Source organism: Micropterus dolomieu, linkage group LG22 (assembly GCF_021292245.1).
Source record: "Micropterus dolomieu isolate WLL.071019.BEF.003 ecotype Adirondacks linkage group LG22, ASM2129224v1, whole genome shotgun sequence".
NCBI classification, from domain to species: domain Eukaryota; kingdom Metazoa; phylum Chordata; class Actinopteri; order Centrarchiformes; family Centrarchidae; genus Micropterus; species Micropterus dolomieu.
Window position 1 is genome coordinate 32,420,888 of NC_060171.1, and position 21,206 is coordinate 32,442,093.

General features: G+C 40.1%; 2 protein-coding genes across 4 annotated transcripts; one reads left to right on the forward strand and one right to left on the reverse strand.

Moving 5' to 3' along the window:
* The first annotated feature begins 64 nt into the window (after window positions 1–64).
* On the forward strand, window positions 65–9,552 carry adat1 (adenosine deaminase tRNA specific 1). Of its 2 annotated transcripts, XM_046037572.1 has the most exons (9): window positions 65–395; window positions 963–1,031; window positions 1,397–1,451; window positions 1,792–1,922; window positions 2,187–2,826; window positions 4,078–4,223; window positions 5,623–5,722; window positions 5,905–5,991; window positions 7,506–9,552. In XM_046037572.1, exons 1-9 carry the CDS (start codon window positions 212–214, stop codon window positions 7,636–7,638), a joined length of 1,545 nt encoding a protein of 514 aa, XP_045893528.1. In that variant the 5' UTR covers window positions 65–211; the 3' UTR covers window positions 7,639–9,552. The 2 variants fall into 2 exon arrangements, with proteins under 2 accessions (XP_045893528.1, XP_045893530.1); XM_046037574.1 differs by lacking the exon at window positions 5,623–5,722.
* On the reverse strand, window positions 9,148–18,686 carry gabarapl2 (GABA(A) receptor-associated protein like 2). 2 transcript variants are annotated; one of them, XR_006822795.1, is made up of 5 exons: window positions 18,442–18,686; window positions 17,009–17,064; window positions 13,807–13,979; window positions 11,250–11,446; window positions 9,148–10,911 (listed from the first exon to the last, which is right to left on the reverse strand). XR_006822795.1 is itself a non-coding variant. In XM_046037575.1 (4 exons), the coding sequence occupies exons 1-4, from the start codon at window positions 18,473–18,475 to the stop codon at window positions 11,332–11,334; spliced, it is 378 nt and encodes a 125-aa protein (XP_045893531.1). In that variant the 5' UTR covers window positions 18,476–18,686; the 3' UTR covers window positions 9,148–11,331. The 2 variants fall into 2 exon arrangements, 1 of the variants encoding a protein (XP_045893531.1); XM_046037575.1 differs by having other exon boundaries at window positions 9,148–11,446.
* Window positions 18,687–21,206: the final 2,520 nt, after the last annotated feature.

Below are 21,206 nucleotides of genomic sequence, written 5' to 3' on the forward strand. Positions count from 1 at the left end.
TTGATAAGGCATTTGCAGTTCTGAAGTTAAGGACCTTTATTGTGAAAGTAAAGCGTTCCTTGGCTCAGCCCGGAAGTAACTTTTTCGTTTTCTCGAGATGCCTCCAAGCAGACCGCTCGGTCGAACTTAATCAAAACATTGTTCGTATAATGTTCATGTGACACCGTGACTATTTAAAATATATTTACCGTTAACATAAATCTTATTACTAATGCCCGTCAGCCTCCAGTTGTACGTTCCTGTCCGGTTTAACATGGTGAACGCGGATGAAATTGCTAAGTTGTGCTACGAGCGTTTCAAGCAGCTGCCCCGGAGAGGGAAGCCTGAGCCGGGCAGAGAGTGGACCCTGCTGGCCGCCGTGGTCCAAATCACGCGGTGTGCTAACTCTGACACAGGTTGGACAGCTGGATGATTGGCGCTACAAAGTATTTCAAGTTCTCTTAGGGTCAACAATGTCCTGTCGCTGGGCAGGAGTCATATTATTTTCAAAATGTTGTAATATTTTATAACAAAATAACATTTTGGTATCGTCGTTTGTCCATATATAATGTTACAACACGGTAACATTAAGTTTTAGCTAAAGCCAGTGTAAACTGGTAAAATCGGCATTCAAGAAAAGTATACTATAACTATAAGTTATGTTACACTATATTTCAGTGAATGTAGCCCTACTAAACCAACAGCTTTGTCAGTTTAGACTTGCAGAGAGAACATAACACGGTCCAGTCCAAATGATGCTGCCCTTTATATACAGTCTGTGGTCCGATGCAGAGGACAAACTGAATGTTGAGACTAAAAAAATAAGGAGATTTCTTTTATTCCTGTATAAATGTTAGAAGCACCTAGACACTCCTAAACAAACCCGAACACACAAAAGCATAACATGGTATATGAAAATGTGGAAGTATAAAGATGAAATATGTTATCAATGACATGATCTATTGATTTCTTTTTCTTTCCAGTTGAAAAGGAGGTTGTGTCCCTGGGAACGGGGACCAAGTGTATTGGACAGACAGCTATGAGTCCCAATGGTATGTGGTCTTGATCTTGTTACCATAATTGGTGTTTTCTGTCTTTACCTGCTGAATACTCTGTGTCTCTGTCAGAGTTTATTTTTCCAGCCCGACCAAATAGCTTTGCCACCACTTTTTTTGTATTTTGGTGTTCCTATAGTGTGTGCAGAGTTCAAAGTAAGGGTTGACTGAAATGTGACATATATGGTCCATAAAAGTGAAGTTTTTGGGAAAAGAAATGTCTGGGAAAACTGATATCCAAAGCAACCTGTAAAAGTCCAGTGTAAAAAAAATCATTAAATCAATTAATGGTTGTCTTCTTTTTGAAAAACCTACCTTTACATCAGTGTGTTTTTATTTAGTTGATTCTCTCCTCCATTTAGGTGATGTACTTAATGACAGCCATGCAGAAGTCATTGCCAGAAGGGGATGTGTCAGGTGTGTATTTGGATTGAGGTGTTTGATAATTGGTGGTTGAAAATTTTTTTAAAGAAAAAAAGTCTCTGATTCCCGCTTCTTAAATATGATTTTTATCGGGTTACTTTCCTTCCTTCCTCTATGACAGTAAACTGAATATCTTTGGGTTGTGGACAAAACAAGACATTTGAGGACGTCATCTTGGGCTTTGGGAAACAGTGATTTCTCACCATTTTCTGACATTTTATAGACCAAACAACTGATCCATTAATCGAGAAAATAATTGACAGATTTATCGCCATTAAAGATAATCATTATCGGCCGCCCTTGCTGTTACTATTTTGTGCATGTGTATTTGTAGGTACCTGATCCAGGAGCTGCACAGGGCTGTGAGTGGTGGGGACAGCTCTGTGTTCTGTCAGGCAGATCAGCGGGGGAAGTGGAGGCTTCAGCCGGGGGTTTCCTTCCTCTTCTTTACCAGTCACACTCCCTGTGAGTCCAGTATGCTCCCAGTGTACCTAGCTGGCTGTCTGTTTCAGCACTTATCTCAGATCCACAGGACTTCAATCAAGCTATATATTTTGTCATGTATTTATGAAATGCAATTTAGATATATTTATATAAGGTATATGATCTCTGAAGTAGTGCATGATTTTTTCCATGATTCCTTAGTTGTTGGATATCGGCCTTCACAAAGCTATAGCCGAACTCTGTCCCCAAGCCAGAATCAGTCTGGAACTTCTTGTGTGTTACCAGGTGGCGATGCCTCCATCATTCCCATGACTGACCAGTCTCAGCCTTGCCCTTCGGTCACATCTGTAAAAGGCCGTGAAGGGACAGATGGAGGAGGAGACCTGAAAAGGAAAGCTCAAGAAGCAAGTGAAGGGAAAAACGCTAAACTGCCACGTCTGGAGGAACAGCAGACGGCAGAGACAAAGCTAGAGGACAGAGGAGACACAAAACAATCCTTCCTTTCAAATTCATCCAAAAGTGAAGCTCCATCACTGAGTCACTCTGCAGACACACCCGTGGAAACGTTCTCACAAGATTCAGCACAGCCGGAGATTAAAAGCAGAGGCCCCTCTGACAGAGCTGGAGTGCATCCTCAGGTCCTAGACATTCACCGAACGGGGGCCAAGTGTGTCCCGAGCGGCCCAACGGACCCTCTGCGCCCTGGGGTGGGGTACCACAGCACGGGGGTGCTCCGGGTGAAGCCTGGGCGAGGAGAGCCCACTCTGTCCCTCTCCTGCAGTGACAAGCTGGCCCGCTGGGGGGTGCTGGGCTTCCAGGGCGCACTGCTGTTCCATTACCTGCAGGAGGCGCTCTACTTCAGCACCGTGGTGGTGGGGAAGTGCCCATACAGCCAGGAAGTTATGCAGAGAGCTTTGGTCACAAGGTGTGGAGTGATGCTGAAACAATAAGCCAATTGATAGATATCTATCAATATCAAATATCTTTGAGTTTCGCACAGTTGGTCGGATAAATTGAACACTTTGGGGCTTTGGGAAATGCGATGGCTGTTCTTATTTATTTTTTTGACATAGACAAATGATTTATTGCTGTTATAGTTAAACTCTTAATTAGATACTGGTGAAACCACCAGAGGTATAGCTACAAGTTCTGAACCCCATAAAAGAAAATTCTCTCAAGACTCCATTATTTAAGTTGCATTAATAGATATTTGTGAGACACTGAAACAAGGTTGTCATGGTGGCTGTGTTGGTAAACAGTTGCTAATCCTGCAGACACAGAGCAACATTAGAATAGACTTTTCTGACCGGAAAACCAAAAAACTGAGCTAAATGATGCTAAAAAAGATCCGTAGAAATGAGGAGAGTTCCTATAAGCAACATTGCAAAGGGACATTTGACCCAGTATTCATATAAATAGATCTATTAGTGCAGCTTAAAATAAAGCAATCCTTGTGTATTTTTATCTGCCCTTTATTAGCTCTGGGCCCCTAAATGTGTCGCCACAGTTCACCTCACGAGGGTCAGCACTTACAACTCAGACACTCATTGGTCTTCATTATTATTTTGTAGAATTCAGTATAGTCAGATTAAGATTCTGCTCCATTTCTTCTGAATGGATCTTTTCCTTGTTTGGATAGATTTTTTTCACAGCACATTTTAGCTTGTGAAGTACAGATGGACCATGATGATGGCTGTATTTGTATATTAAGGTAAAGAGGTATACGTTATATACATTATATTTAGGTGCACAGGTCTCAGCAGGATTGTATTCTGCACGTTGGCTCACTTGTAATGCTATAAGTTAGTAAACTGCTGGGATCAAGCAGGTGTGCACATTTTGCATCATGTGTGAAAGTCGCTAAAAAGATACAGTAATGAGATGCATTGACGAACACGACGAAAAAAACCAAATACTCACTAACTTTGTTTTATTCTGTGGTAAGATAAAAATGTAATATGACATCATGAGATGTTGAGTGACTGAAATGAAGAATTAGGCCAATATATTGGTTTTCTGAGAGTTTTCAATGTCCAGTTAGAAGGAGGCTATAAATGTAACTGTTGTAACTTAATTGTTTGACATTAGTGTGTGAGAATACATCGTCTGTCACTGTGTTGGAGTATTTTTCAGACTTGGCAGACGTTACTGAATGTAGTCCTCCTGTACTCCCCAGGTGCTCTAATGTATCGGACCTCCCTGCTGGTTTCTCTGTGCGTCCGCCTGTGCTGCTCCAGTCCAGCCTGGAGTTCCCCTTCAGCAAGGCCCAGACCGAGCTTCGACACCAGGCCGGAAAGGGACGCATCTCCCCCTGTGGGGCAGGTAGGATTGTCGCACGCACACAGTGGTCTGAATGACCAGACATGCCGCACTCATGTCATATAGGTGTCAGTAATTACCGGTTTCCGGCTGTAAACAGCATTGACATTGTCAACATCCACGTCATAATTGTTATGGGGAAAGTCAGATCTGTCTGAAAGGTAAAACTGACTTTGTGCTAAATAATGTGCCTGAAAACCAAACAAACGTGGACCCCTCACATCCGCCAACGTCCGTTGTTCTGGATAATTTAAGATAAATGTATTGGATATTGTGTCACTTTATTAACACAAAGACTTTAAAACCCTCACAACTTTAACTGAAATCATCCAGCTGTTTGAAGACGTGAACATTCGCAGTCATAAACCACATCCTTAAACGTTCCCATTTGGAAGGTAGAGATAATCAAAACCAGCACTGGCTGCGTTTTCGCCATGTTCTCAGAGGTCAGTTTCCAGACATTTCATTCTACTGAATTCAAGTCAGTTTTTGGCTGGACTGCTGCAAAGCTGGCGACAGCCCTAAAAAGTGACACCATTGTTGGAGATTTCCCACTGGCCATTCAAAATGAAGAGGTGTGAAGGTTAGTTACAGACCATAACTCCACATTTTGAGTATAGACGCCCTTCCTCTGCAGCAATGAAACTTTGAGTCTCAGCTAAATTAATACACAAGGTGTGACGGAGGTGGGGCCCTCATTTGGCTTCCAAAACTGCTTTTTCTCCAGCTAGTTAAAGGAACCAGAGGGGCCCACAGCTTTAGAGGGCTGCTCCGTAATTCTTTGAGTATAGGCTTCACCCTCTGAAGCCTAAATGGCTCGTCATATGATGTGCGTCAAGTGCCGCCCCGAGCACCAATAGGGAGCACTGCAGCTTCCTATTGCCCATGTTTGTGTCAACATCTGAGTCTCTGCTCATCCGCGAGCTACACGATTGACTGTATGATCAACAAACAAGTGACAACAAGAGGTGAGGAGAGGAAGTCGAGCTGTAAGAGGAGCCAGGATGTAGGCAACCAGCAGGGAGCGGGTGGAGTTTGTTAAATTTTTTACATTTTTTGATTTTTGCCTTGCAGAAACAGGCACAAGTGAGGTAGTTAAAACTACAATGAAACACAAGCAACAAACTAGTAAATAACAATAATAATAATAAAAATTCCCCTTTCCGTGCAGCTTTTGTAGCAGGTAGTAAACGTGTTAATTTCTGCTGTAAAGTTGGGCATTTTAACATGGGGCTCTATCAGAGCTATGATATACTCGAGTTAAGTGGTCAGTCAAGGAAATGTAGTTTTTGCCTTGTGGGCTATAAAAGAAAAAAGTATTTATATTGAGATTTTAGGAGCTCATTGAGTGTTTGAAGTTTAGTTTCATCTCTCTACTAAATCCAGTCTACATGTGTTTCAGCCATCAGTTGGTGTAATGTGACAGAGCAGCCACTAGATGTCACTGCCAACGGGTACAAACATGGCGTCACCAAGAAGGATCTCGGCACAGCTAAAGCCAGGTCGAACCAATACACTCATCATACATTAGTATCACATAAAGAATATGTTATGTTAGGATTTGGCTATATAAATAAAATTTATTTGAATAAATGAGAATTCACCGTTTACTGCATTTTATCACCATAGACTGTTTACTTAGAACAACTTTCAGCTATATTTATGCGTTTTTGTGTGTTGTTAGGTCTCTTCTGTGTAAACTGGAGCTTTTCCATTCCTTCCTGTCTCTGGTATCGGCCACTGACTTTTCAGCACTTCCAGACTCTCTCAGGTAACAAACAATAGGCTCTTTCATAATCTCGCTGTGGTTTGAAACAGCCTCAAACTAAATCTGAACAACCCAAAACACGAATGAAAATCTCCAAACGACGGATCTGGCTTTTATCATTTTGTCTGTTTGGGTAACTCTCTTCTCATTTGCTGCTGAAGCGTGTCGAATCGACAGTGAGGCAAATTACCAACAGACAAAAGCGTTTATGTATCGCAGTCATGGCGAGTAACAGCATTATAAAGACAAAGTGCAACGGGCTTTCAGGGAAATGTTGAGTTTTATGTTTTAATGCTCCGATATGGAGAGCTCATTTAAAGTGCGGCTCTGAGGCTAGTCTTAAGTCACAGTTCTGTCTTGATAAAATTAGTGAAAACAGAGTCATGTTCTTTTATTTCATTATGTTCATACTGAGTTTACATAACAAATGTTGTCTGTGTGTGTGCTGTGGATTTCACTGACGTGTCTTTGTATGGGGCTCGTATTTCATCTGTTAGTTTTCCCGTGTGCATCGTGCGTCTGTGTGTGTGTCTGTGTGCGTGTGTTTCTGTGTGTGTGTGTGTCTGTGTGCGTGTGTGTGTGTTTCTGTGTGTTTCTGTGTGTGTCTGTGCGTGCGGGCTGATGGCTGAAAATCCTCTCCAAAGGTAGAACAGTGGTCTCTCTGTTCATCAGCATTTAACAGATAATCTGATCCCATCCCAGTTCAGCACCAACCACACATGGATGAACTTAACACACACACACCCTCTCAATACACCAAGCCCTTGCATACAATGACAACATTATCTGCAGCAGCAGTGTTATGTCTGGTGAGGAGAGACAAGAAGGGATGGCAACGGTTGGGATTTTATCGATTCTACTACTCTTCTAGCGGTTCTTTTTCCTTACTAAATAATTGCCTTTTTTAAAAATATATTATTTAAAAAATAATAATTTCAGAACAAGATTAGACTTGAGTATTTTAATAACGTAATAATGTTTCTACAGCAGCAATAGTAAAGTTTAAGAAGAAAAATATGACCAGCCGTATACTTTAATGTCAGTGTCTGCATCCCCTTATTACAGCAAACCAAAATCAACAAACGAAGATGTTGTATAGTGTTAAATATAAAGGTTTTAGAAAAAAACAAGTATTTCAGAAGGCAGATCTGTAAGCTGAGCAGGAATGAGTGGCCTCGTGCGTGATCAAGTTATGCCACGATGGCTTTAAAAACAGGCATCCTATATTGTTCCTGCCTAGCATAATGACCACTTGTATCATTTCAGAGCGCACTGATAGAATTTGATCATTTTAGAGTGAAAACTAAGCAAATACATACTTTTAAGCCTTGTGCAATAAATAAAGGAAGTGCAATATCCTGTATTGATGATTCTGAAGTGTAATAACCTAATATATAAAACACATGACTTGTGTTTTAAGCTTTTTTAAGCAGGAACGTTTATTTAAATGATCGTGTAAACACAGGAAGTGTGAGCAATAACTGGGCTCCTGTTCTTTATTATTTGTGTCTGTTCAGGAGAACAGAGCTGCAGACCTACTGGGACTACAAGCAGGATTCTCAGTTGTACCAGCAGGCCTGGCAGCAGCTACACAGCCAGGCTTTCCCTCTGTGGCCACGCAGTGACAGAGATCTTCTCCTCTTCCACTGAAAGTCCACTCTCTCTGAAACCTCACTCTGAAGCAGAAATTTGGCTCCGTCGTGTCAAGAACTAGGAGGACAGAGGTCAAAACAACTGCAGGTCTGCATCTATTGTTTCTCTCCCAGAGTTTGACTCTTCATCAGGGTGGAACGGCTTGTGAAACTCACATTTCAAACCAAAGACAACAAACATACTGCTGAATAATAAATATTCTGCATCATCATGTCACACTTCTAATAAAAGGTCTCCAGATCTCCAGTGTTCATTTCCCAATGCCTGTTGGGTCAGCTGATCAATATGGATGCATATTGTTTGGCTACATAGCCCAGGATGTCTCTGTTTGCAACAGCAGGACACCAAGCTCTGTCATGCGGTTCAGAGAGGTTGATGACCGCTCTTCAGTCCTCAGATGAACGTTTTATTTTCACAGTGGTTGTAACATGTTGTGTCTGCAGCTGCGTGGAGTTTGTGCTCTGAAAACACAGCCAGGTGGAACATGAGATATTTCTGCACAACAGTTAGGTCCTTCATCTAAGCTTTTCACTCTTTTTAATGTCATTCTCATTCCTCTGCAGTACATAGTTTTTTAGAAGTTCAGGTCTTGTTTTAAGTAGCTTAAGTGTTCCTTGTACTGTACGCATACATTTACTGCAAATACCTTGTGATACTTATTAATGTATCTCAAATCATTTGAATGTTTTTTCACCCTAAATAAGAAAATGACGCAAACCTTTTTATGTTCACATTATTTTTGTGTGTTGAAGAGACCCTACAGAGATTTACACATCCAGATCAGTTTAGTCATCACGTCCGCCTCAGCTTGTGACAACACTTGTACTGGATAATGTCTGTGGCTCAGGAGGAAGCTTACCAAAGTCTAAACAAGACTATGTAGCCTACACTACACTAGCAGCTCTGTGATGATGTTTGGCAAGTACAATGTTTACCATTGTTACCATCTTAGTTTAGCGTGTTTATCAGGCAAGGAGTGATGCTACATAGATGCATTATGGGAAATGTAGGATCAGTGTTTGTGGTGTTTGACCCATACAAGGGACTAAAAGTGAGGCTAGATCAGCTTCTGCTGTACAGAAGTGCAATATTTCACCGGAGTGCCCATTTAAGTGGATAATTCTAGACTTTGGTCAAAATAATGTAGCATTTATATTCATGGCAGAAAACCAAAACCTTAATTAAAGCTGTGTTACTTTTAGCTCTTATCAGGTCTTATTCATCAAGTTCAGCAGTCAATCAGAGATTGGCATATCAAGACCCACTTTTTTATAGAATGTACTCTAGCTAATCTAGAGTTGGCAGTCAGGTGACCTGCAATAGTAAGAAAATATCTAAAATGTGCGTATATGTAAATATCCAATGTTGTTCATCACAGTGAAACGAAAGCACATTTTCCAAGTTCTAACCCTGTGTTGACTGCTAACTTATCTCTCGTTACATGCTAAATGCGTGTGGTGTACTGACATTAATTGCATTCCTTTTAAATAAGACCACACCTTACGATCCATTTTACATTCATCTTTATTGGTCAGGTCTTCCAGCTACCTTCCCTTTTTCAAATATCTAAAATGTGTGTCTTTAAGATATATTTAACAATCATACAAGACGGATGAAAGAAAGCAATACCGAATATCATAGCATTCCATCAATATATTACACATTTACATACCATGTCTACAAGCCTGAAAACTACAGCTGCAGCCAAAATGTCCAAGTGGTTCCGATTTCCATGTGCAGCCAAAGACCTGAGCAACTCTTTACTTGAAGTATTAGCGATGTAATAAAGTAAATAACAGTGCTGTATATTCTTAGTTTGTGGTCCTCATAAACACAGGTTTCACTGTAAGCAGTTTCACATGTATTCCTATTAAAGCTTTGTGTATTTTAATCAATAAAATTTGAACAAGATATAATTGACAGCATCAAATACTAACAATCTCATGACACTCATTCCAGGAACATGAGGAAAATTAATGCATGACATAATAATGCTATTAATATGTACCCGTTTGTAACGTTCTGATGGCTCACAGTGTATTAGGAATTGTCCATAACGACAAACTGAACTTGATCTTAGAGCAGTTCTACAAGTTGGACAAGTTTGAAACTATAGCTAAAGGCAATGCAGTCGCCTCCTTGTTTGTATTCACAGCGCTGAGTAAAAAGTTTGGTGAGTAGTGAGTCTTAAAGGGGAGAATCCTGGTTTAGATCCTCTTCCAATGCTACATACAAAGTTATTATATGACCTGCTTCCTATACTGTTGCTGCAACGATTTCTTACATTTTCCAGAATGCCTTTAAAAACAAACTCCAGAGAAAGGACATGTAAGTTAATGCTTGTAGCGTGTTAGCCACTCAGTTCATGATCATTATGGCATGCCTTTTACACAAAACACAACATGGCTTATAAGTTACTCGCACTGTGGTCTCTAGTCTCTGTGTCTCTGAGCAGGTAGTGTTCAGTGGGTTTATCTGAACCTTTCTGATAACAGCTGGGATTGCAGAGCAGAAGACCAAAACAATGAAAGGCATTCTGGGGAGTGGAGGAAACTACTAACTGATGCAGATGAAGATGACTCAGGCTGAGGGAGAGAAGATTAAGTGCAACACTTCGTCACTGCGTCACAGACTGATAATATAAGAAGAGTAACAGGGTGAGTTTTCTGCTAAGTGATTGCAATTTTCAGATTGTTGCTCTGTGATGACAACATAAACATATATCACAGTTTGACACAATAAACTTCAAGTAAAGTGTTGGATTTCTTTAGCAGTTCACTGAGGTTACATGACTTGCTGTTGGCATCATGAGTCGGAATCCAGCTTGACATCTATTCAGCCAACATAAAGTGCAAATACATAATAGCCAGGCAGGGAAGCACTCAGGAACACCCCAGGGACCGGTGTTGGTCCCAGGCCCTGAGCTGGACACACTTTACACTGGCTGCCTCCTAACAGCTTACAGGGATCATTCACCATCGCAAACAGCATGAGCTGCCATCTTTCAAATGCTTATAGTCATTCTCATAGCCTATCATAGTGCTGAGTGTACCTGTGGAGTTAAAGTTACATAAAGAATATTATGAGCCATACAAATACATCCATATTGTGGTTAATGATTCTAGTCACATGATTATTGGGTTTCTTTCTCACTCCAGCCGAACACAAATATCTGTGACAACAAAGCTGGATTGAAAGAAAATGATGTGTGATGATGGACACGTGTGTGTGTGTGTGTGTGTGTGTGTGTGTGTGTGTGTGTGTGTGTGTCAGAGCCTAAAGGAGTTTTTATTTATTTTTTTAAATCTAATACTGATGTCGATACCTGGAAAATTAATGATATCTGACGTGCATGTAATGTGTGGCAATTGTTATTCTTACGGCAGTGTTAAAGATATTTCTCTCCACAACTGACCTTTAAACAGTAATCATGACAAAAAGACCAACAAGTTTGTTTATTGTAGTATTTTGGTGCAGTTAATTTTCACCATGAATGTGTATTTTTTTTGTATCAAAAAGACCATAAATGACTGCGCCAAGTGTGTAGATGCATTACTTGAGTAACACATGTAAAGGCCAATGTGCACCAGTATTTGTTGGGTCCTACTGTGTGTGTGTGTGTGTGTGTGTGTGTGTGTGTGTGTGTGTGTGTGTGTGTGTGTGTATGTGACACTGGTTTTCAGTGAAGTGTTAACCCCGTGTTGTATAAAAGGCCTTGTAACCAAAGGTGTTTTCTCCGCTGTAGGCCACGTACAGAAAGCCGTCCTCGTCCTTCTCCTTGTCGTACAGCTGGCCCATAGTCAGACTGCAAAACACAGCAGAAACCAGACTTTAGAATCAATTATATTTACATCTCTAATTTGGGTTTGTGCAGACGAAAGCCTCTAATAGTGGTTATTTTGTGCTGATCGACAGAATTTTGAAATCAGTTCAAAAGTCTACAGTGATCCCAAAGGACAGAAACGCATACAAGAGCAAAAGCACAAACATTTAGGAATAATGCATTCCAATTACTAAAATGCTGCAGATACGAAAACATATGTACAAAAGGCGGCGTCCACCCAGAATGGCTCTTTTGAATTTCCAAACACTTTCTCCCTGTAGACCTGAAAGACGTTATAAAAAGGGTTGTATTGTCCTCGTTATTGAACATACAATAAAGAATTCATTATTCATGTTATTTCCAATTCCCACGTTTCTCTAGGCATCATCCATTCAGCCCGACCAATAAATCAGCCAGGCAGATATTATTACATGATTTTAGCTGATCTCATATACTGTATACAGCTGGTAACAGCAGTGTAAATGAAATGCTAAATATACTGTATGTTTGAAATATTTAGAAACAGTGTTACCATTACATAGGTTGCCCCCAGAGAGCACCGTCAAGTAGAGCTAGGCAAGTTAAATCAGCCAGGCCAATTTTAGCTTATTGCAGATATATTTCGGTATCAGTATGTATGTCTGTCGATAATGAACATATATGATAAATTGCAATACAGAAATGCCGAACAGCTCTTTTGTTTAAAGATCTGTGTAAGTTTGCCATGGCATTCTTTAGTAAGGAGAAGGGTGGCATTCTGAAAGAGGTTAAGAGGAAGTCAGAGGCTTGAAAAGCTGCATACAGATAAGGTTAAGATAGGAGAGATATGCCCTGACTTAATCAGTGACATTTCTGTTGTCTGATTGAAGCCTGCTCAGTTTTTTGCTCTCCCAGAACAGAGCCTGGAAGAGCAGCAGCATTGAACATGAGTCATACAATTGATATTTTTCACACACTCTCTTGACTCGCCACGAATCAACGAATCCCGAATATAGAAAATTGTTTCTCCCCTCATCTAATCTTTAATGCATATTTTTCTATTATTACTATTATTGTATATATAGTTTTTCTATCCTTAAAGGTTCAGTGTGTAATTTTTCTGAGGATCTATTGACAGAAATGCAATATAACTATGTTATCAGTGGTGTGTAAAGACTTTACATAATAAACAATTGTTTTTATTACCTTAGAATGACCCATTTTATCTACATAACCGCGGGCACCCCCTTCTATGGACGTCGCATCATCATGTTTCTACAGTAGCTGAAAACGGACAAACAGCGCTGTTTGTCCGTTTGTTTGTATGTATACATATATATACATATACATATATATATACACACACATGCATATATACACATATATGTGTATATATATATATATATATATATATACACACATACACACACATATATACACACATACACACACATATATATATATATATATATATATATACACACATACACACACATATATACACACATACACACACACATATATATATATATATATATATATATATATGTGTGTATATATGTGTGTAAATTCTAAAAATGGTAAATGGAAAAAAAATAAATTCAGTGGAGCAGTGCTGAGGATGAAGTACTCAGAGTACTTGCTTAAATGAATCATAAAGATTGTTGGCAAAAAAGTCCCTTTACAGAATTATGCTAACCATTTTTTCTGCAGTTCATCATCCATAAATTCTCTCAACATTGATTCTAAAAACTGACCATGATTACCTACAGCTTCTAGTGGCCTCTGCACTACATTTAAAGAGGTGGTATTATGCTTATTTTCAGGTTCAAAATCCTATTTAGGGGTTGTACCAGAACAGGTTTATATGGTTTAATTTTCAAAAAACACCATATTTTTTGTCAGACTGCACATTGCTGCAGCTCCTCTTTTCTCACAAAACCACCTGTGTTTTTGAGGGCATATCGGACTAGCCGCGTGGCGAGCGTTATATGAGGCGCATTTAGCTTTCATCCCTGTGACGACACAGGGATGAAAGGGAAACGGCTGAACTACAAACGAGCTGTTTTTAGGCAGTTCAGAGCAGAGTTTTCTGTGGGGGATGGGAACTCCGTTTGGGGTGGACTTTGGGCTTTTTCACTTTGCAAACCATTACATGCACAAAAAAGGAAAATGGGAAAAAGCCAAGAAGCACAATAACCCCAATAATACCATTGTGTACCACCTGGTCACCTTTTGGGGGAGAAATCTGCTTCAGTGCTTCACACCACCAATGACATAGATACATGATTTAGCTAAGATTTCAATGTCTTACTGCAACTTTCTTCCATTATTACAACTGCAGAATGTAGAGTTGCTCTCACCTGGATTGGGGGACTGTTTTGTCGACAAAGAGGAAGATGGCTTTCTCTGAAGGCAGCTGGATACGTTTCCTGATAATCCACATGAACTGGGCCACTGTGATGTCAGAGGGCACCAGGTACTTCCTCTTATCAATGTCCACTATCTGAGAGCCAGAAACCTTCTCCACTATCACCTGGAGCACAAAATGTAACAGAAAAAATGTGAATGTGAGTTCACTGCTGTAACAGAAACTTTACTGCTATTATAGGATGCGATATCAGTTTGTCAGACTCAGCTGAACGCAATGAAGTAAACCATGTCAGGCTTACAACTGTGTCCGGAGTGAGTCCTGTTCTTATGACATGTGTTTAATGGTTGCTCTAGCCGATAAAATTGCGGTAGCATACATTCCCAGTAAGTGTATGCACTGAGCCTGACAAGCCTACATGTCCTATAATGGCCACTGCAGGGACCTTGTTTATGTGCAGTTGTCATGAAATGTCAGGAATGATTAAAGCTCAATTATTAGCATTTTTTGAGGATTTCCCAAACATTATTATTTATTTGTCGTGTTTCTGCCACCCGACAAATGTAAGCACTTTCCCTCTCATTTTAGGTCTGGTTTGTTTTCCGACAAGCCCTGAGGGAAATAACAGCTGCTAAATGCTCCACAATGTTTACCAGCTAGTTGGTTCCTTTGTCTGTGTCTATCAGGCATTTGGTGCTGGGCAGTGGGTTTATGCAAGAGCATTTTTACTGAAAACAGCTGCCTGCTGTGACAGAAAAATACAGTGCAACGACTGAATCAAAACAGGACAGTTGCTCGCCGTAAAACCAAATCAATGAGCTGAAAGACACTAAAACCTTTGCATAGTGAGGGAAACGGCACACTTGGGTGATAATTGGCTGTGGGTTTGTCACTACGCGCATTACTTTTGCATTTCAGTTACTTTATCCGTTGCGCAGTTCTACCATGCTCGTGTTTACAATCCTGTCCAGTGTTGAACCCATTGTGTTATATAAAAACAATGTAATGAGCCCAAACAATGGGAGAAAGTTTTTGTGTTCACTGACTGTGTGTCCTGTTCTCCCAGCAGTCCTCCCATTAAACAGGTGAAGAATGAAAGAGCTAATTAAAAGATTGAGTTTAACAGGGATTATCATCCACACAAAAGGCTCTTGGTATGCATATAGGGCCAGGCAGGTTTTCCACAATGTCCCCCTGTATGCGCTCTGACCTGAGGTGTCAGTTTTCAGCGCTGTTATATTCCCTTCCTGCCAGCACTAGCAAAAGTTAATTCACAGGTTTTTCAGACATGTTTACAGCGGGGTGTGGTTTGATAGCCAGTGTGAGATGTGTCATCACATATCAACAGTTGCAAGCAACTGTGAGTTTTTGAAGGCCATTTCTTTTTTGCTTATACTTGATACATTAGTTCTGATATTTGTATTACACTGTGTTATTTTTATTTCCCAAAATAAAAATAGTTTGATATTTCTCTTGTATACAGTATGTTTGACAGCATGACAAAAGCTAGGTAACAACATTTGGACCAAGTTTAGAGCCACAATTCAGGAAAATATTTTTCATATAAATAAATGATTACATGAAATGAGCACATATTTGGTTTGAACATGGCCAAAAGTACCCTTATCACAAGTTAATTAAAGTTGCTGATGGAAAACAAAAGTGCTAGCTTGCAAGCTAACTCTAGCTAACAAGCTCTTGTTATTGTGTCTGTGGCCTATTACAGTGGAATATTAGATTACATTTAGATTCAACTTTATTGTCATTGCGCATGTCACTAGGTACAAAGCAACAAAATGCTGTTAGCATCTAGCCAGAAGTGTTTAAGTGGTAATTAAATAAAATATTATACATTATTATAAAAAGTGTAAGGTATGAATGATTGGGCTGGGCAATATGGCCAAAAACGTTATCATGATAAAAACATTTCATATCATTCGATATCGATAATTATCATGATAAATGTCAAATCGTTATTTCTTTCAAGTTTAAAGGCGGCGATTTTTGCCCCTGAATGAAAATTGAAGGGCCAGATGGTTAATTGTGTGGTTAAACTATACTTTATGGTCTCAACATAACAGACACTTAATACCAGTGGATCACTGATCTGAGGTAGAACATTCAAAACTATTATGATAAAATCTTTTTTCAAAAAATATGATTAGTAAATCTCTTTCTCTAGTAAAGTCCTTTTTCCCTCAACAAAATAAAAATTAAGCGCTAGTTCATTTGTGATTCTAATGAATTAAATCAAACATTTATTGACGATATATTGAACATTTGTTATATTTTTATTGAGGAAAATTATATTGCGATAATTATCGTTATCGTTTTATCGCCCAGCCCTATGAATGATATATAAATATAAATATGTGTCTTCATGAATGTCTATTGCTACAGGTATGTACAGTCTATGTACGGGCTATGACTAAGGCAGTATAGTATGAATACAGTATGTAGACTAGTGCATTATTTAGTGATAAACATACACCAAACAAAATATAGATAGTAAATACTCAATTTATAAAGAATACATTTAAGTTAAATGTTAAAAAGCAAATCTTATCTTATCTTGACTTGCGTGGATATGCCTTGTTCAAACCCATGTTTAGAAGCATTGTCACAAAGTAGAAAACCTTTGTTTTATCCAAAATATTTTCAATGTTCTATTGCAAAAAGAACATTGAAAATATGTGGGTGTACCCCATACAGTGTGTATCAGCGGAGGAGAGCAAGGATAGACTGGCCACTACCTGCTGAATCAAACCTGAGGGCCAATAACCCACACCACTGTTACTAGTAGCAGTGGCACTGGGGGTGTGGGTCACATCCTGTATAGCTTTGTTAACATAGTCAGGGAACATCAGGGAACTTTACTAATAGGTCACTTTGTGGTATACATTGAGGTATCTTCATAGATGGTTTTCAAGAGATTACCAAAGCAGGCAGGGGAAACTCTGTAAGCCATGGAGGCACTCAGACTCAGTTAAGGAAAGTTATGGAAAAGTGGGATTTTTCATTGGGGTCACAGCTGGAACTCTGGTTCTCGGAGCTGCATCCAAATCACTTTTACGTCACTCATTCTCTTCTTTCTTTCGCACTCACTGCTTATGTCTTGACTTTCAGTCCCTCACTTTATCTGTACCTTTAATGCCCATTCCACTGCAAAGAAACACCACCTCCCCCTCACTCACCGGTACTCTGTCAGGGTATTTGTTGCGTATTTTGGCTGACTCCACACATCGGTGCTCTGGGGGAGAGACAGGAAACAAACAGGAAGTCAGAGATTAAAGGGATAAGTGAAGCCTCTTGGGAACCTCCTCTCATGCCTCACTGCCAAATACAGCCAAGCCTTGTCCGATATAGTGTTCAGCATCAAAGCTGGCAGTGGACAAGTCAAAGTGTGAGGATCTTAGTTCAATTTTTGTCCTCAAAGAATAGTCATTACTGTTAAGTTTAAGTAATGAATCACATCAATTGTCTTTATTAAGTGATACTAAACATTTAAGTACTTATCATTATCACAGACCAAGTCATAATGGGTCTATTTCCAGTATGCTTTGTGGGCAGGACAAGATGCGGCAGGCAGACACTGAACAGAAGCCAGAGGGGGGAGGGGAAGGTGATGGGTGATAATGATGTTGCAGATCCATTTAAGTTCAACATGTCGCATGCATTCATTAGCCCAGATAAGAGGTCTACTTTTGGAAACATCTCTAGAAATCCCGCAGCAGCCTTTCTTTAAAAAGAACACTTGAGATTATCTGAAGAGAATATGAACACAGAAGCTGAGAGGAGCTGAGTGGCTGAAATTGCACTCATAGAGCTGCAAAACAACCTGCCCCAGCTATCTGGGCATGGAAACAACTTTACACCAAATTTAATTCAAAATTCTTTTAAATAAATACTCCTCCAGAGAGCTTAAAATGTTCACATTAGAGGAACAAGATACAAGTTCAAGAACAAATACTAATGAAACACTCGGCATCTATGCAAAACACACTGATTAGTTTTTCAAATCAAATGTCCTGCTGCTGTTTTTATTGTTTTGCTTGAAATTATCACTTCCCTTTGCCAGCAAAATGAACCCTGGAAGGCGGTAGCCTTCCAAGCACTGTGAAACAATACAAAAAGTTTAGGTAGGCCTACTACTGACAGAAAGTGCTTCTTGGTGGAGTTTTTCTGCAGAATTAACTACCACGCTTGACGAATTTCTGACACGTCTGAAGGCATTTTCTACCAATGGTTTTCTACCAAGAATTTAATATAAGCAAGGCAACATTAAATTGTCAGATACTTAAATGGAATTTGGCGATGAAATGTCTCCATGCAAAACAGACACGTGCCAGGGAGAAACCAGCTGACTAATTTGATGGATCAGCAATGTAGAAGATGAACCCGGTTTTGGCCATTTGACATGTAGGAAGAACACGTTAGCATTTGTTGCTAGTCCTGCAAGGTTAGCCATGATGGATTGATGTAATTGTAATTTACAGGGCGCTGTGGCAAGCAAGCATGCACCTGTGTGGGATGATATGGCAAAATCGACGCGGAGACAGCTAAACAGAAAGGAGGGTGCATGACACTATTAACATCTCTGGTTTCATAACAATCCAAATCCCTTTACCGAGGGAATGGTCCTCTTTAAACATCCATTTCATCTTTGCTGGATCCCCGCTCTGTGGCGTGATGGTAGCGCTGAAAGGTGGGCTTCGAAATCAGCGGATAATGTCAGCGTACTGTCCAAAAGTCCAGACAAAAGCGATCAAAACAAAACGTCAACAATGTCTCTCTGCCCGAAGCTCCCAACTGTCCTTCTGGATGTGAGGTGACGTCACTGTCTGACAGAAAGGTGGTGGCGGTGATGCTACCTTCAGGTGCTGTCGGACAGAATCAGTCCGTCCACGAATTCAGTCCTTTAAAAAACAATGCAGACTAGTACATGCAGGGGATTGCTAAGGCATTTATTTTGGATGCAGAATGAAATCATTTATAGAATGTTATAGCAAAACTGTTTTAGTAATATTATATAATCAATTTTACTGCGCACATTAAAAGTTATTTCATTGCAATGTGCATTTAACAACAATTCCAGGCAAAAGCAAAGATTGTGCCACATGTAGGAACTGAAAGGAGTGTCTGAAGGGAACATGCAGGCCTGCCCACAGAAATGACTGGGCCCCTGAAAAGGTCCAGCAAATGGGCCCTCTGCAAATCTGCTTTACTCATGTCAATGCATGCTGTGCTCTCTCCTACATAAACACATACATGGCCTGCGCATGTGGTGTACTTCTGATGTTCTGACTTGCATGCAACAACATGTTTTCATTATGAAACAGGCTATATTTTACTAAAACAACATTACATTTATTTTAATAAGTAATGGTGAGTTTTTTGGTTCAAAATAAAATTTGGTTATCTTTGCTCATATTTACAATGAACATCACTAGTGCTGGACTACATGGGCCCCCCTAGCAGCTGGGCCCCAGAATGCTTTCCCCTTTTCCCCCCCTTGTGGGCGGCCCTGGGAACATGTAAATGTAAATGTTGCGGTTGAAACATTTGCGTCAGTTATTTCCTAATTCTTAAAATTTTAAATACTGAATCAGAAAAGGCCGTGGAAAAGGACGTCTTCTGCCACAATAACAACAGTAAACATAGGAAGTCATACACTAGGTTTTTCGCCAGTTTCTAAGGATGCTGAATTTCTTTACCAGTGTCGTTGCAAATTAACACTACATATACAAAACATACAGTTAGTTAATAAAATATGAATACTGAAATACTGATATCTACATTTAATCATCCCTTTTTTCAGTCAAAAATAATGTGTTTTTTAAAATGAATTGGTAATGGTTTTTTTCATTGCTGAAAAGAGGAAATATCAGAAATGCTCTCTCTCTCTGTCTCAGTTGCCTGGAGGGACTGATTAGCTCTGGTATCAAACACAGACAGGCAAATGAAAAACAAAGTAGACAAATGTACTTGTAACAAATCACATGGGTAGACACAAAGAGGTTGTGTTGTCACTTACACACTTTGTAAGGTATTTCCATTGGACAAGAGAGCGCAAAGTGCAAAGGTACCGCTATTGTAGACCCATGTCACGGCCTGTTATTTTGGCTGAACCCAGGCCATGTGTAACAGCACATTCTGTGGGAGTGTGTTTCAGGCCCCCCTGAGTCACTTGGAATGGGTGTTTGTGGTACTGGTACTCTGCGTTTTCCTCCAGGAACCAGGCCTGGTACGTGTCATTCTGACATTTGGGAAGCGTTACTACACTATTTGAAAGGTATTCCACATGGCAGATTTCCTGCTATTCTGATATTTGGCAAGAGTGACACACAGCCCCAGAGACCAACATATTACTATTTCAGCTCCCAAATCATTAGCAACAGGGAGATATGACCCCTGTCCACTTGTCATACACTAGTTCGTTAATAGGAAGATATTTGAAGTGGACAAACTTTGTTCACATCACATACACAACAGTATACTATTAAATTAACATTATACTTTTTATTTAATGTTATATTTAAATTAAGTAATATTATACTAATATTTACTCCTGCATGCTGTGGATAGCGCCTCTGCAGTGGAGAAATGTAGATTTAGATATAAAACAGAACAAGGGGAACAAGTTGCTCTTAGGAGGAGTTCGGCTGGAAGGGGCACATAGTGGCACAATGGCACATGGCATCCTGACTCTGGCTATTTTACTAAAGTTATTGTTATAAATATTGCTCATTAATCTTGTTTATATAAAGTGCGGTGAGGGTTGGGTGAATCACCTGTCCGTCCCGCAAATCACTGCTGTCTGATTGTAGACTAGGAGCCAGAGCGTTGAGCTATCAAGCTCCTCTCCTGTGGAACCAGGTTCCAGTTTGGGTTCAGGAGGCAGACACCATCTCCACATTTAAGAGTAGGCTTAAGACTTTCCTCTTTGATAAAGCTTATAGTTAGGGCTGGCTCAGGTGAGTCCTGAACCATCCCTTAGTTATGCTGCTATAGGCCTAGACTGCCTGGGGATTTCCCATGATGCACTGAGCTCCTCTCTCCTCTTCTTTCTCTCCCTTTGTATGCAACCTCATTAATGCATGTTACTAACTCGACTTCTCCCCTTTCCGGTAGTCTTGTGCTTTCTCATCCCTCTCCTCTCTCTTCCCATCACTTCCTGCAGGTGTTTCTGGCTCTGGAGCTGTGGAGTCTGGATCTGTGGTTGCGAGTAACCTGCTGCCCCCGTGTTCCTGCGTTCCCATTATAGATAAAACATATAATGGAAAATAAGACAAAAAGGCTCTCGGGTATTCTGTGTTGCTTTCAGATCTGTTTCTCCTGTAGATCATCTTTTCTCAATATCATCCCTGCTGAGTCAGCACACACGCAGGTAGG